Source organism: Arachis duranensis, chromosome 2 (genome assembly GCF_000817695.3).
Source record: "Arachis duranensis cultivar V14167 chromosome 2, aradu.V14167.gnm2.J7QH, whole genome shotgun sequence".
Classification (NCBI taxonomy): Eukaryota; Viridiplantae; Streptophyta; class Magnoliopsida; order Fabales; family Fabaceae; genus Arachis; species Arachis duranensis.
Genome location: NC_029773.3, coordinates 2,948,449 through 2,966,009, shown reverse-complemented (window position 1 = coordinate 2,966,009; position 17,561 = coordinate 2,948,449). Strand labels below are relative to the sequence as shown.

Below are 17,561 nucleotides of genomic sequence, written 5' to 3'. Positions count from 1 at the left end.
TAAAAATAAATATTAAATTATTTTATCGTTCGTTGTTTTCTGTTCTAAAAATCAATAGATGCTATATCATGAATAAATATATTTATATGATTTTAAAATAACCTCATAAAAATTGAAAAGTGAGATTTTTCTAAAAAATTAAAAATATACAAAATATTATGTAAAATAACTTATAAATAACATATTTTAAACTAATAATTATTTAAAAAGATACATTGTTCCATCTAAAGTCCCTTCGGCAAAGCCATCGAGACCTTAGATAGGACCTAGCCCACCACTCCTTCGGCATTGCCATTAGAGCAAGAGAGTTAGGGGATCAAATATTTCAATACTTACACCATTGTTCTATACATACCAATATTCCTACACCATTAATCAAACTAAGCCATATGCTACCCTTTACTAATGTTAAATTGGCATACATTCACATTTTAGAAAAGAAAAATAATTAAGGTAATAATTAAACCAAACTAAATATACTACTAAAACTTTTTGCTTGAGTAGTCTCTTCCTCTTTTCGTAAATTTTCTTTGGTCCAATAAAATACACATATTATATTATAGTTCCTACATAAAATATTAATTAAAATAAGATAACTACCATGATTAAATAATTCAAAGAGTTTAGAGTAACAAATTAAATAATTTTTAGAATAGTGAAAAAATTACGTACTATAATCAGTTATGTCAAGCATACTCTTTCTTCCTAGATTTTCTCCTCTAGCTCTTTTCTCCTGGCGTTTAAAGAATTTTTGAGAGTGACTAACAACTTGTGAATAAGTTCTTGTTTTAACATATTCACTTGAAATTTTTGACCATTGTTTTCCTAATTCTTCGTAGCCTTGGAGAAACAACCTGCAAAAGAGATAGTTTGATATAATGAATGATTAGCAGAATTTATAGGAAAGTTCTCTCTGAGCTTTAAACGACGAACACATACTTGTGCTCTTGTAAAGTCCAATGAACTGTTTGTTGCCGTTTATTGTTGTTACTAGAAGCCGCATGTAAAGGTTCATGTTGGATTATGTTGCTGTTGGCATGTTGGTTTTGCTCTCTTCTTGCCCCTGACATTGATGATGAGAGTAAGGTAATATGCATTGGCACTGGCATGTCTGCCGCTGGCGCCATTACCTCCATCCTACCATGATAAATTACCAAGATATATTTACATTACAGAAAAACAGGGTATCCATATATCTGTATGGAAAAAAAATAAATAAAGAAATAAAAAGAGAATGAAAATATTTAGAGGAACAACCTGTGATGCTGATGGTGCGTCCAATGAGGCGGTGGAGGTGGTGGTGGTGGTGTTGCATTGACGACGGGAATGGAAAGAAGGTTGTGTTCCAATGGGGTAGCAGGCAGAGGTATCATGATGTTCATGTTCTCAGGATTACCGTTTTTGATAGCATTAACCTCGGTCATCAGTTTCAAGAATCGCTCTTGCAGCTGTGCCGGAGTCTTTCCAGGGAGGCGAGCAGCTACGGTTTTCCAGTGATTGTGTATAGCATCCTGGAAACAATTGGCGATAACCGACTCAAAGGCTTTGTTCTCCTCCCAAGTCCAGACCTGAGGTTGTTGATTACCACCCACTGCGGCAATCATCTCTAACGGTGGTTGATAACCCCAAGTGTCATTGAAAAACTGCTCTGTCATCTTGCTTATATCCGTCTGCGACTTGGATTGATGCTGAGACTGAAGCGGAGATTCTAGCTGAGGCAGAGGCAGAGGCAGAGGCAGAGACTGGGAGGTAGGCTGAGGTGGAGATTCTAGCTGAGGCAGAGGCAGAGGCAGAGGCAGAGACTGGGAGGTAGGCTGAGGTGGAGATTCTAGCTGAGGCAGAGGCAGAGGCTGAGGCGGAGATTCTAGCCCACGTGGTTGATTAACACCGACTTCAATAGCACATTGCTCTTCAAAGTTCGTTGTATGCGGCTGGAGCTGAGGCTGAGAATGCTTGGTAGCTTCCGTCTCCTCCCAGTTCTCTTTCGTATCCATCATGAAAAAAGCTTCCAGTTCCTCTTTCATCTTTTCTGGGTTATACTCCATATCCATGTTTGAAAGAGTGTTATCCCAAGAATGCAGCTGTTGATTGTCGTCCAAGCCCGAGGCAAACAGATCTTCCATCATCTTCATCTCCTTGGTATCCATCATTAAAAGAGCATTTAGCTCCTCTTCAATTATTGCTGCGTCATCTATTTCCTCTGCAATCATTCCTGCGTTCTGTAAGTCTTCCCTTCTTCTTCTTAGTTTCTTTGTTCTTCTTCTTGGTTCTTCTTCTTCTTGGTTTCTTGGAGAGTTTCTTTCGTTTGGTTTAATCCTTTAATAACACATTTATAGAATCCTCATTTTAGATTAGAGTTGTTTAGATTAAATTAAATTAAGGGAACTTCCACAAAGATTACATTTAATATAAGCTTCACTTCTTAAATTAAAGTGGTTTAGATTACATTAAATTGTGGATAAAATCCAGAAAAATTTCATCTTCAAAATTTTATTTTAGAATCTTTTAATTTTTGTATAATGTAAATTTGGAAACTTTTAACTAAATAAGGAAAGTATTCTAATAGGATGTGGAGCTTCTTTCAAAGAGATGAAAGCCAATGAAGAAGCGTATGAGTTGAAAGCAAAAAAGGCTTACAGGCAGAGGCAGGGACTTAGGCTGAGGCCAGAAATGGCTTGATGAAGCGTTCCATTCTTGAGCTAAGAATTTAAAGAATGATGATAATGTGGGATTTGTTGTCTTTAGTAGTTATTTTTTAGTTCTTGATTTAATTATGAAACAAACTCTTCCTCGACTGCCTGCCTTTTAATCAAAAATTGATTTAAATTTGTTTTGTAAAAGATATATTTCTTAATGTAAAACGAAAATTTAAAGTCAAGATTTTATTAGAAAAATCACATTATTAACTAATTTTGTTAAGTTTAAATAAATAAATAAAGTGAGAAAATAAATAAATCTTAAAATAATTTAATTTTTATGCACATGTTTTTATATTCAATTAGGATTTGTTACTAAAAAAAATCACTCATTCAGTAAATCTTGAAAAATATAGCTAAAAATGAAAAAAAAAAGCCTTTATCAAAGGCTACGTTTTCTTGTTTTGGAGACGCTTTAGTGAAAAATGCCTATTCAGACATTGCCAATATTCTCAGAGGCTAGGCTTCTTAAATTCATATATATAATTCTGTATTTTTAATTAAATTAATCAAATATTGTATAATAAAAATAAATGTATAATACAGAATGCGGAACAAGCTCTTCTGGGTAACTCTCCTCCCCCTCCACCCCCCCTCCTACTGTGTTTGGACTAGAACTTTACAAAGACAATTTAATAGAGGTTTTGCGAGCAAATAGCCATTTGATCAGTTGAGGGACCGAGTCCATGGCTGAGACAAATCCTCCGGTAACAAGGTCAGGAGTCGCGCGAATTGGTTTTGGTGCAATGATTGCAGTGCCTTTGACTTCCAGGCACAAATGTATTTCTTCTGGTCTTCAGTCTTCTCAATCAGTGACCAATCAGCATGGAGGAAGGCATTTCTGAAAAAATAATACATAACTAGTTCATAAAAGTTCAAATATCAAAATTTATGATTGAAGAAGAAAAATAATAATCACTCATGCAAGAAAAAGATAACAAAACTTAACAATTAACAATGTTTATATTACATTGATACATGAGATAGAGTTTCACATTTAACCAATTCAGACAATTCTGAAGCAAGCAGATAATCTTATATTAGTAAAAAATTTTTTGAAAAATTGAAGCTGTTAATCCTTGTGTACATGTTTTGTAGGATTTTATCAAAAACAACCACGCGCCTTCTTATGATGAGAAACACCTGTAAGTGGTAAAAAGAAAACAATATCAGGTTTAGCATGAGTCAGATCATCAAGGAAATTGAGCTTCTTCTTATCTTGATAATTAATATAATCTGCTTTTGTTAAGTTATGCTTAGCCAATTGGCTCATCATCCTCAAAACAATTATCCTATTGAAGCAGTCATCACTCATCAGCATATAGAGAATAACACAAGATCATAACTGACAGTTGAAATGCCATCGAGCTAGTTAGTATCACAATTGACACTAGGCCCAAGTTGTAAGACTAATTGTTTCCACAGAAGTGGCACACATCCGAGTGAATGCAGCTGACAGGATAATTTTACAAGTGATGGGGTGAAAACTTCAACAAAATACTTAGGAGAAAACAACAAGACTTTATGATCACTGATAGACCTGAACCGAACTTGCTCTTCAAAATCTCCTGAAAAAGTAGCACATACAAGATAAAATCCCAAGGACCATTTATCAAACAGTGGAATAGAACACATTCGAATTTCAGGGGAAATTACATGAGAAAGCTGCCAGGAAATTGAATAAGTAAACAGCTCTGGCATGCATTGCTTAATCACGTCTCTGATAAAACTTGTGTTGAATGAATCACGACATTTGAAAGAGTATTGAATCGGACTGGATGTTTAATCAAAAAGGCACTTTTCACTTTTCATTATATATTCTCATTATATATATGTTTTTCCTCAATTATTCCACCTCCACTGAAATATACAATTCCTTACGAGTTTGACCATCTAAACCAGGGCATTCAGTTATTTATACCACAAAAATCTCAAATCCAGCACTTAATTATATATAAAATGCAGTTAAATATACGAACCTAGAACCCTAACAATCAGAAACATACCTTCTTCGACACTGAAACGAGAGAAGAAGTGAGGTAATGAGCAAGAAAGAGAAGATAGAGAGTGAATCAGAGAATGATTATCTAGTGAGTGCACGATGGTGAGCGACGAGGCGACGATGTGAGCTACGATGATGAGCCAAGGAGGCTTGCGACGATTGGGAGCAGCGACGGTGAGCGCGCGAGACGACGATTGTGAGCAGCGACGGTGAGCTCACGAGACGGAGATGGTGAGTGGCGGCGACGGCGAGATACGAAGGAAGGTGAAGAAGAAAACCTCTGTGAATTCGAATGGCGGGTAAGTTCAGTAACTTGAAAACTTGCCTTGAAAAATTTTCATTAAGCGTATACTAAGCATAGGAAAGTACACTTTTGCAAAACGTTTTTTAGTAAGAAAAGTATATTCATACGTATTAAAATAAAGTTTATTTTTAGGAATTTTTTTTAAATAAAATAATAACCTCAAAATTCATTGAAGTTATAGAACTAGAATTATATACACAGACATTATAACTCATGTGAAAGCCCGCTGAGCTCGGAACCGCGATGAAATTAGGCTAAAACAATTATCTTCCTTTGAATCTGCTATTATGGATTTTCATTCTTAGCATAATGGTACCAACGCACTACTATAGAGAGCTTGAATTCATTTCATTTTTACTTCAGAAATTCCTTGTTCTCTCTAATTCTTTCTAGAATTTCTCTTCAAGTTTAGTTCCGTGTGTTTGTTCCTAGCCTCAGGATTAATCTTTTGTACAAGATACTTCTTAAGAAACACCTTTTTAGAAAACAGGAATCCTCTGAGGCAATAATTATTATATTTCTCATGAAATCTTATGAATGCATAGATAGTATCTCACATAAAATTGTGTAAGTATTTTCTTTCTTCTGTTTTGGAAAAGAAGTACTTTGCATATCATTTTCAAGTCATGAGTTAAAAATCTGGTAAAATTACAATTCATAATATAATTAGTTATAGTCCGAAATTGGCAAATACCTCCTCAATATGAATAGTTGATTGAGAAAATAATTGCCATAACAAAACATAAAACAGTGACAGTAATCGAATAACAGAAACCAAAAAAATAAAAATAGAGACAAGACAGCAAAATTTTAACGTGGAAAACCCTCTCAAGACACCAAAAAAATAAACATTTCAAGACAAAGTGTTTGTCATCACAAAAATGGAAAAACCAAAAAGTTGATAGGAATGAAATTGTTGCTGATGGCATCACTGCAACTTCTCCTTCCAATGACTATTTCATGTTTCAAATGTGGAAAGCATATTCTTTGAATGTTGACCGCATTAGCCACATTCCTTCATCACCTTGGGAAATCTGTTTGATAACGTTTCCAAATCCAGAAACAAAGAAATTGTTATTATTACAGAACCTTTTCTCTTGATATTAGAATAACTTACTACTATAGGCATCTAATACTATTATTTTTATCCAATGATTCAATTTATGGTAAAAAAGATTACACAACAATATAACTTGATCCTTTTATTTTGAAAGCTACTTATACAATTCATGCTGGTTCCTTTTACGATCCTACATGAATCTTCCAACACAAAAGCTTCTCTAAGGCATTTGATATAGGAAAAATAATACTTTATCACACAATATCATACCTCCTAATCATGTGTATTTTGAGCAACTAAATTGGTTGAGTATGAGTAAACAGTGCGCATTTGAAATACAAAATTAAGTGCATTTTTTAGAACCAAAACATGTATTCATTTATTTATGCATCATATAATAGCTTAGCAACTTCTGGGAAAATATTTGATGATGAGGCATAGATAGCGTTTGAATGTTTCTTGGTGTTGATATGAAAAAGGAGACAACATACATGAATACCAGATTTTGCTATGGATATTGAAAGTTGGAAAAATGGTATTAAGTGGCCGAAGGCACACCATGGTTTCCATTAATTACTTCTTCTTTTTCAGTTTCTGGTAGCCTGGAAGATCCTCTGAGTTATGTTTTATGTGCTGCCGCCACTTTGCTTTAATTTATAATATACTATATTTAAGTGTGCGTGATGCACAAAACAAATATTAGAATAAAAACGAGAGCACTTTTTTTATTAAAAAAAAAATAAAATGGTTTAATTTCAAGCGTATACTAGTCAATGCTGCATGCAGAAAAGACAGAGACGTTGTTTTGTGATGAAGTGCATATAAATCAAGGTAATCATAAACTTGCATTCCACCTTAAGAATGATGGTACAATAAACATGTTCAAAATTGAACTACAAGCAAGATATCTTTCTTCTAACTAACTAACAAACTAACTGACATATTAAACTATTCTTCCACCTTAGCCCATGACAACAATAAAAAAGTCTGGCGGCCCACAAGTGCAGCCCAACAGAATATATAAATTCAATTACAATTTTAGCCTTTATTATCTTATCTTATTTTTATCTTATCTTTATTTGTTCTTATCTTATCCTTTATTTGCTTTTATCTTTCATAGGCCAATGTTCTATATATATTTAGTTTTACCTTCATAATTTACAATTCAATTCAATTCAATTCAATCAATTAATCAAAAAATACAAAATACAATATTTTTCATCTTTTCTTATCTCATTCTTTCATAGTTTTATCATGGTTTCAGAGCTACTATCCACAAACAATTCAATTCCACATTCAAAGATGAAGAAGTTCTTCACCAAATTAAAATCGTGCTACTGTCCACACCCAACTACTAATAAGAAGAAGCTATCGAAGTGTCCACCGTCCAGTGGCCGCATCACAAAGGATCGTCGTGACAGCAGCGTCGACCACAACGAGGTTATTGTTACCAAACCACAAAAGAAACTCAATGTGGTCTTACCCTCCGACGATTACAAGAACAACAGGGAGTGGTGGAAGTCAATGCCGATCGCGGCTTTGGGGTTCGCTTTTTCCATGTCTTGAGCTCCAGATTCGTATAATGTTTAAGTGTTGTGATGTGTTCGAATCTGTGTCAATAACTGATAGTTAAATTTTTATGCTACTGGAATTGCAATTGTACATAATGGAACAATTAGTTCGACTTCTATGTTTATACCATTCTATTTCAGGTGGATTTTTTGTTTAAAACAAAAAATACAATATTCTTCATCTTTTCTTATCTCATTTTTTTATGGTTTTATTATGTTGAATTTATGTATTCTGTTGGGCTGCATTTGTGGGCTGCGAGACTTCTTTATTGTTGTCATGGGCTAAGGTGAAAGAGTAGTTTAATATGACATGCATGTATACACACTAAACTCATAAGAATGAGATCAATATTATGTCACAGATTCATTGCAGAAGCAGACTGTCTTACTCTTGCACCAACAGCAAATAATTTTGTGATGACTTCAAGGGGCATGTCCTTGGTGTCTGGAACCTTCATATAGTTGCTTGCACATCAAAGAATCTGTTTTTGACAAGTTTGAAAACAAATAAAAGCAAATAGAAGATGCTTAAAAAAGTGTACTATTTTTCATAAAATCCTAAAACGCAATTCGAACCTTCGATTTCATGATACTAGTATATTAGCTAACTCTAGTGGCCAATTTGAAGGGTTAAAATTTGACAACTCCAGCGTGTCTTGGTAATGATAACAGACACATGCAAATTCAGTTAGCTAAAGTGTTCCTTTGGTGTTTCTCGATTAAGAAGAAACAATAGTCCAAACTTGTGATGTGTGACGAGCCTGAAACAGTTCCACCTGCTGTAGAAAAGCAATGTAGTGTTGCTGCGAAAGACAATCAATTGGAGCCTGAGGAGGTTCAATCTTCTGAGCAATCATCAGATGGTTGGGTGAAGGTTGAGTTCTCGAAAGAAGAGGAACCCAAAAGATTTCAATATACATAATACACTCACTTTACATGGCAATAACCTCTTTAATTAAGTCCAAAAGATCAAATATTCTATCACAATACTTCTTGAATAATTTGAATTCCACCGCAGCTTAATATATGTACAGAAAATTTACTCTTGGTATTAGAATAGCTTATTATAGGAATCTAATAATATTGACTTTATCCAATGATTGAATATATGGTTAAAAATGATTACACAGCAGCAACTTGATCCTTCTATTTTGAAAGCTTATACACCTCATGCATGCTGATTTCTTTTAAGCTATCATTTACTTTTTCTCTGTGGAAAATAGCAAAAATAAAATTATAGCGGAATAGAAAAATACACCTACAACAACAAAAGCTTTTCAATCATAAGTGCCACTACTCTAACTTTCTCCATCATGTCGTTGCTTTTTGATAACATTAAGCCAAAATCAGAAAACACAGTATCTGGTTCCCAACACCTTAATCTAGCTTAATTACCACCTCAAATGATCTTAGAATTAAATGAAGATATATAGCCAATGTATAGGATTACATCTTGATATGTACACAAGCCACCTGCAGAAGATAGTAAAAACATTAAAAAAGTAAATTTAATTCATCCATTTGTTTAATACATCTAAAAAAAATCTCAAATGTCGGATACATGGAAAAAGGATATTCCCTGTGTTTCAATTTTTGTTTGATGGTAATTGTTATCATCCTCTTTAAATGTGATTTTCTTTTGAAACATATGAGTTAACAAGTATTATATATAGCAAAGACTGTTTCTGAGAGTAATAAAGGATATTTGTTTAACTAGAACTGCAAACTGAGAGCTTTCCCGATAAATGAAAGAAAAGAATGCAAATTTTGGAGTTGGCATATGAGTTCAAGTGGGTAATGTTGTTTAAAGAAAGAGAAAAAAAATTGAGTTGAAGGAAAAGGAAATTTATGCATGTGTGAATTTAATTGTGGTAGCATGACAAACATGAAGGTTAGAGAATTACCTGCTCAGAGAATTTGTCTGTTATCAACTTGAATGGTGGGGATGTGGGAAATTTTGGACCAAATTTGTTGATGCTTGTTCTTGTAGTGTCCACCCAGCAAACCACAGGAATCAAGTTGAAGTAGTAAGAGAGAGGGAGACAGCTTTTCTCCTTCCATATTCTTCAGCTTTGGACAGTATGAAATGTGTAGTTGTTGGAGGGAGGTGAGGCGGAGAAGCTCGGTGCACTCCAATATCTCCAGATTATCAAACTCTTGGATATGTAGAGTGGTAAGGGAGGGAAGGCGAGGCAGCGAACCCACCTCTGGGTATGACTTTATGCTCTCACACCCAAGACCAGAAATGGTGAGATGAGTGAGGTTGTCCAAGTTGCCCAACCATGATAGACCCCTCACTTGTTGCTCATATTCTCCTACACTAAGCTCTTTCAGGTTAGCCGGCAAACCACCCTCTGGCCACCTACAAATGTTTGGGCAACCTCGTATGTCCAGAGAGTGTAAGTTTGGGAGAAGACTATTCATGTCAGATGGCAATGACACAAATTTGGAGCATTGACTGATTGTGAGACGTTGAAGAGCAGCGTGTGGTGGCTCTGACATTGAAACTGATTCCATATTTGAACACCCTCTTATCTCCAGATTCTCGAGATTGGGAAAGGCATCCAACGACAATGAGGTCAGTGAATCACAACTGAATTCTATTTGTAGATGTACAAAATCATACTTGTGTTGTTGCTGGAGTAATTCAATTTGGCGCCAAGAATAGATTCTGAGCTTTTGCAAAGATTTGGGTAAACAATTGTCCCCCAAGGATACAACAGACTCACACCACAAGAAATATATTTCTTGGAGGGAAGTTAGATGGTGGATGATCCTTGCCTTAAATGCACACTCCGCCACACATTCAAATCCACTAATTGATAACCTATCCCCATCAAGTCTCATCTCTTTAGCCCATCGTGCACGATGTTCTCGTATTTTCAGTTGGCGCACTTTGGAAACATCCGATGAGGAAGAAACGATTCTCATTAATACCTGATTAACCATATCTCCCTTTAACATTCGACACGCTGTTATTTGAAGACTCTTAAGCTGAGGAAAAGCTTCTGAGTCAGGTAAGTGCCACTCCTCCCAACATGACATCTTATCAAATTCCAATGACTCCAGTGAGGGAAACGGTGCAATAGGCGAAGAATGTTGATGGCCTTCATTCTTGTAAAACTCCTTGCCAATGCTCTTCAGCTCATCAAACCTTTCAATGCGGAGGGACTTTAGAGATGGCAGCTGTCCAAGTGAAGGCAGCATGCAGCAATTCTTGCAAGACTTGAGAGATACACTTGTCATGTTTTGGTACAAGGAATGCCCAATCCAGTCAGGAAATATTTTACCTTTGTATCCTTCAACAGTTAACTCTTTCAAGCCAGTGTGTGGTTGCAAGCCTCCAAGTATATCTTGTTCATCAGTATGTGTGTTTGAAACCATATCATCACCTGAAGACACAGACCATTTCAACAATAACTCCTCAATGTGCTTCTTATCTATTAGCCTTGCACTCCTTGCCTCATTGCCATCAACCACATTCTCCAATTTCTGAATCTGAAGTGATCCATGAAGATTTAAAAGTCCTCCTAACTCTTGGATTCCATTGTCTTCTTGCTTTCCCACTACAAACTTGCTTAAAATGTGCAACTGTTTTAATTTGCTCATTCCTTTGGGCATTTCTTTCAGGGGAGTACCCCTGATATCAAGATGCCGCAATTTCACAAGCTTACACATGCCATTAGGCAGCATAGTTAGGGAAAAACAATTTTTTAGCTTTAACGTTTGTAAATTACACAACTTGCACAATGACTCGGGCAATACCTCAATATCACTCCAAGAAAGATCCAAATAGCGCAGTTGGATCAATTTATCTATTGAATCAGGAAATATATCAATTCTACCAAAGGATAAAACTCTCAAGTATTTATTCTTTGACAATATGTCAAATGGTAATGTTGCGGTTGCTTTCTCGATATAAGATCCATCATTGATATAGAATAATGTCCTCAAATATTTTATTTTACTAGAGGACCATGTTTCCTCAGGGATTGAATGATCGTAGGACAAATGCCGAGTTAGAATACTCATCTCTTCTTTTTCACCAAATCTACAACAAAGATCTCCAGCAAGAAAAGTTGCCAAGTCATGCATGAGATCATGCATCACAAAATACTTCTCGTCATCGTTCTCGACCTGCTTGAAGAATAGTCTTGAAACCAAGCCATCAAAACACTCGCAACCAACTTCTTCTAGAGTCTGTCCCCTGCTTGGTGGTCGCAAAAGATCTTCAGCCATCCATAGCAAGATTAATTCATCTTTATCAAGTTTATAATCTTTGGGATACAACGAACAATAAACAAAGCAACCTTTTAAATGAGTAGGCAGATGATGGTAACTTAATAACAATGCAGGAACAATCTTGCAATTTGCCACAGAAAATTCCCAAATGTCACTCAACAGTATTTTATTCCATTCTTCAACACGATGCTCTGAGCGCAACAAGCGTCCAAGTGTTTCTGCAGCTAACGGCAACCCATCACACCTCTCGACAATCTTTCTACCTATTCCTTCCAGTTCTGAGCTCCCATTTGATTCAGGAAATGATGCATTGTCCGCAAAAATAGACCAACAATCATCATCTGACAGTTGATTGAGGGTGTAAGAGTTATAGTGTTGGACTATTCGACCAACATTTACCATGCGGGTAGTTAGGAGAATAGTGCTTCCTTTTCTCCCATGTTGAAAAGGGGTGATAAAACTATTCCACTTGTCAGCATCTTCACTCCAAACGTCGTCCAAAACAATGAAGAACTTCTTTTCTGACAGTTTATCCTTCAAATCTTGTTGAAGTAAATCAAAGCCGTCAAGACTACAAACACCCGAAGAGATCCCCTTTATAACATTCTTAGTAGTCTCAACAACATCAAAATTTTCAGAAACACAAATCCATGCTTTCAGATCAACCCCGTGCATCAAATCCTTATTGTTGTAGAGCCATTGTGCTAAAGTAGTTTTAGCAACCCCGCCCATACCAACAATAGAGATGACAGACAAGTTATGATCATTATTGTCATTGAGCATCTTGATTAGTGCCTGTTGGTCAGCATCCCTGCCGAACACGTTCCCCTTCACAAGAGAAGTGGATGGAGGTCTCCATGAGGAGCTTCCCGTTGGAATCTCTTTGAGACCAAGGCTATCTTTGCGTTTCTCAAGATCTACTATTCTTTCAACCACATCTTCTATCTTGGTCACCATCTTCCTAGCAGACAAATCAAGGAAGTGAGGAAGACGAATGCATACCTTTTTGCGAGTTTCAGCTTTGATTAAGGCACGGTCCAGCAAGTCATCAGCAGTGTAGAGAGCATCCCTGAGATTATCAAGCCATTCTCTCACAAGTTCGTTTCCAAACTGCTTCTGCTCAGCGTCAGCAGCCAGAGCTTTGGCAGCCAAGAGAGCAGTCTTGAGCCTCTCAACCAACTTCCGGTCTAGCTTCTTGCTCACCACCGAGTTGACAAACTCAGGTGAAATGAGCCTGTTAAGAACAAGGCTGATGGAGCCAGAAACTAAAGCTCCAACAACAAGTGCTTCAGCCATGATATGATACAGATCACAACAACAGCGAATTAATCAGTGAGTGATTGGATTTTGAGAATGTAAGGAAGAGAGAGCAATATTGCAGTAATGCTTGCAAAGTATTCAACAATAATAAAAGGCATATAAGCGAGATATCACGAAGGTTCCTCACCAAAATCTCGTTGACATCGCGTGGAGTGCATAGCTAGCTTTGCTATATTTACTTCATTTTTATATTCTTCTTTGAAGGTTGAAACACAATATTCAAATAGCAAAAGGGTGACCAACCGAAACTAGTCTTTGTGGAAATTAATTAACTATATAATTTAATGTTGGATCATCATCATGTGATAGCAATGCATATCATTATTGATAACAATAATGGATCGTGTGAGGTTAAAATATGTTGGCAACATAGCTTAGACCATTGACTTCATCATGTGGTAGCTGCCTTCAAGGATACTCTTCACAAATTAAAATTGCAACTTGAGGAAGGTTTCAGACTTTCTGCACAACCCAGCTAATAGCTAGTACTGTTCTCTACTATTTTAATTCGATAATAATAGTTGAAACATTTAAATAGCCATATAATTCAAATGATTATTAAGTTTAAATGTGATAGAAAGGGAGAAAGAGCGTGAAATACATAATCACATGTACAAATAATATTTTCTTTTTTTACTAGAGAAATGGTATGCCATGTCAGCAGACAATATGTCAGTATGTCATGTAGGCAACTTCGTCGAAGAATTAGCACTTGAATCATTTTGTCAAATAGAACATATTTTTGGAGTCATCTTGTCATTATTATCTATTGAGACTATTTTGTCAAAATCTGATTTTTGTCGACAATCAAAATGCCTATTTACTCTATTTTTAAATTACATGAGACAATTTAATTTTCCAAGCAACAACCAATTCTTTGAGCAGTCAGATTAGAACTGGTTACGGTCATGATGCTTGATAATTGCAGGTCTGTTGCGGATTACTTACAAAAATGATTTTGCTATAGTGGTAGGCTCAAATTTGTACTAGAATGAGCATGTGGCAATGTAGATGCAGATGGTGATAAACAAATGTCACATTTTCAACACTACATTACTAGCCACTTGACAAAGTTTTTAAATACAAGTGCAGTCCAATCATTGAGAACTTCAGTGTTTAAATTGATGCTCTAATACATGAATACGATTAACATAATCCATTATGCTTATTTTTCAATAATATATCCCTTGTAGAGATCATTTTAGGGGAGAAAAAAAATCATATCAATATTCTCACCCCAGATTTGCCAATTGAACAACACACATGGTAAAGGCAGTCTAAAGCTTTGCTCAAATCTACATTACATCACACAGCAGTTCTTTAATTTGAGATGAAGATTTGCTCCTTCCAATCATTCAGCTCACACTTATTGCTTGTCACTGAAAGATACATCAAACCAAAGGCATATCTTTTAATACATTGCAAATTCAGTTAAGTATAGAGTTTCTGGATGATAAGATAAAAGGATATCTAACTTTCATAATGACATCAGTTATCTTTTTATCTTATATATATATATATGAAAAAAGGTAGAAGTCATAAATGACTCTGCATTTCTGTTGCTTTTTCTTTACTGAAACTGCAATTCAAGATTCTGTCCAGAACTGCAATGCTCTCATGGCAATTGCTGCTTAATCCTCAACGTATCCCCTGAAACACAAATTAAAAAACATTACAAGAAGTGTTTGTCATCACAAAAGCCACACACGCTTATTGTTCTACATTCTCTCTTTTCTTGTTTATTTTTTATACCATTTTTAGTAATGCAGATATGTGAAAACCTCATGAACACAATGTTGGATCATTGGTTTAATTTTGATCCTTCTATTTTGAAAGCTTATACATCTCATGCATGCTGCTTCCTTTTACTATCCGACATGAATCTTTCAAATAACAGCTGGCTCACAAAGAATTGGCAAGACAGAAAGACCATTTTATAACTTTTCTTTCCACAAATCAAGCTATCATTTATTTTTTCTCTATGCAAAAAAGCAAAAATAAAATTATAGAGAGAAACCGAGAAATATACCAACAACAACAAAAGCTTTTCAATGATAAGTGCCACTTCAACTTTCTCCATCATCTTTGCTTTTCAATAACATGAAGCCAAAATGAGATACACAGTTTCTGGTTCCCAACACATCAATTCAGCTTAATTACCACCTGAAATGAACTTAGAACTAAATGAAGAAATATAGTCAATGTATAGGATTACATCTCAACATGTACACAAGCTACCTACAGAAGATAGTAGAAACAATAAATTTGAATCATCCATTTGTTCAATACATCTAAAAAAAAATCTCAAATGTTGGATACACCAAAGACAAAAAATTTCTCTGTTTAACAGATGAGATAGATATGAACACAAACATCGTGTTCAGAAATACTAACAAGAGACACAATTTATTTTTTTCATTTTTCTTCTTTCATTATTCCTATCAAATTTTTATAATTATATTTTTATTATTTAATTTTAAACGTATATTAGTAAATGCTGCATTATTGGTTTCTTTAATTAGTGAAAAAGACTGAGACATCATTTTGTGATAAGGTGCATATAAATCAAGCTAATTAAGTAATCATAAACTTGCATTCCACGTTAAGAAGGATGGTGCATATACGTTTGAAATTGAATTACAACCAAGATATCTTTCTCTAACTAACTGACATGCATGCATACACGCTAAACTCATGAGAATGAGATCAATATTTTGTCACAGATTCTTGGCAGAAGCACGCCCTTTGTTTCTGGAACCTCCAGGAACACAAATATCCAGGAGTTGTAACAAGCAACAGCATATATGCCAAAGAAACCGGCGAGTCCGATTGAGCTGAGCATCACAGGCCGTGTGTATGTGACAATTATGCTTCCAATCCATAACACTAGAGCGCATATAGCTAGCAGAGGCCGCACACCCTTGTTGGAAAAATCTCAGAGCAGAGTAAGTTTGGAATTGGTCCATAGGCCATCTTAAAGCACCAGAAACAAAAGCATAACCGAGACTATCATCACAGGAATCGCAGCGAGTCGTAGTTGCCTGCATATTAAGGAATCTGTTTTTGACAAGTAGACAACAAATAGAAGCAAATAGAAAGATGCTTAAAAAGTATACTTTTTTCAAACTATCCTAAAACATATTTGAACCTTCCATTTCATGAAGCAAGTATTTAGCCAACTCTGGTGGCCAATTTGAAGGGTTAAATTTTGAGATCTCCAGAGTGTCTTCAAAATGATAACAGAAATACACAACTAAACAGGTATTAAACTGCCAAACCAAAAAAAAAAAAGAAAGAAAAGAGTACCTTCTTCCTGAGATATCTATGAGCCTCATGCTTAAAGCTATACCAGGAAGAATCAACAAGGTTGTGACAGCACTGATTAGGAATGATGTAGATTTGGAGCTAATGCCAATATCTTTAAGTGTTTCAACACCCGTCTCTTGAAGAATTTGAGGAGTGCAGTTTATCCCTGCAAACTACACAGATGTTTAATGTTTAGAACTTCATGGTCAGTTGGTGTTCAAAGAGAATTGAAACAACATGACCATATATGTACACTACCTGCTGAAGCATTTGTATTCCATGCCAGCTTCCAGCAACCACAAACATCATTGCTTCTCTAAGTCATTTGGCTGTCATCTCTTCTAAATGAACACAACAATAAACTAATAATGCACTTCCGATGTACTCATAAACTTGCATTACACCTTAGGATGGATGGTACATTGGATATGTTTGAAATTGAATTACAAGCAAGATATCTTTCTGCTAACTAACTAACAAACTGACATGCATACATACATGCTAAACTTATGAGAATGGGATCAATATTATATCACAGATTCATGGCAGAAGCAGCCTGTCTTACTCTTGAACCGGCAGCAAAGAATTCAGTGATGTCTTTATTAGTGAAGAGAATGAAAATGGTAGTTAGCAATAGGTTAGTTGCTGTTATGCTATTATATTTGATAACTAGCCGTTAGGCTGTTAGGTGACCTTTGCTATATATTGTGTCTCTCATTCTCTGCATTGTAGCGCAGCGCAGCCGGATTCAAGCCTTCCAAATGTAGCAGACGTCAGCAAGGAAGTTCAACCAAAAGAGGAAACCATTCAGGTGACTGACAATAAGACCGATGGAGACAAGGGTGCAGATGAGAATTGTTCAGTTGGAGATACTGAAGAAAAGAAGGCACAAAATGGAGCAGAGAAGATGATGGAAGAGGCTAGTAAGCCAACTGATGAAGGCGGATAGGAGAGAAAGGCTTTATCAGATGTTGATGCTGCCATTTGAATTCAAGCTGTGTATCACAGTTACCAAGTGAGGAGATCAGAGCCATTGGAGAAATTGAAGGAGATAGCCGAA

General features: G+C 35.7%; 2 protein-coding genes across 2 annotated transcripts in view; one reads left to right on the top strand and one right to left on the bottom strand.

The window, feature by feature from the left end:
• The window catches only part of LOC127744840 (uncharacterized), a 20,029-nt gene extending 12,322 nt beyond the window's left edge, over positions 1 to 7,707 (top strand). The window contains exon 2 of the mRNA XM_052257536.1: positions 7,327 to 7,707. Coding sequence (XP_052113496.1) covers positions 7,327 to 7,628 — 302 coding nt within the window. The 3' untranslated portion in view covers positions 7,629 to 7,707. The remainder of the gene's footprint in view (positions 1 to 7,326) is intronic.
• A 1,061-nt stretch (positions 7,708 to 8,768) lies between these two features.
• Positions 8,769 to 17,561, bottom strand: part of LOC107472798 (putative disease resistance protein At3g14460) — a 53,428-nt gene continuing 44,635 nt past the window's right edge. The window contains exons 3-4 of the mRNA XM_052257529.1: positions 9,538 to 9,995; positions 8,769 to 9,106 (exon numbers count right to left, since the gene is read on the bottom strand). Of these exons, the coding sequence (XP_052113489.1) occupies positions 9,542 to 9,995 (454 nt within the window). The 3' untranslated portion in view covers positions 8,769 to 9,106; positions 9,538 to 9,541. The remainder of the gene's footprint in view (positions 9,107 to 9,537; positions 9,996 to 17,561) is intronic.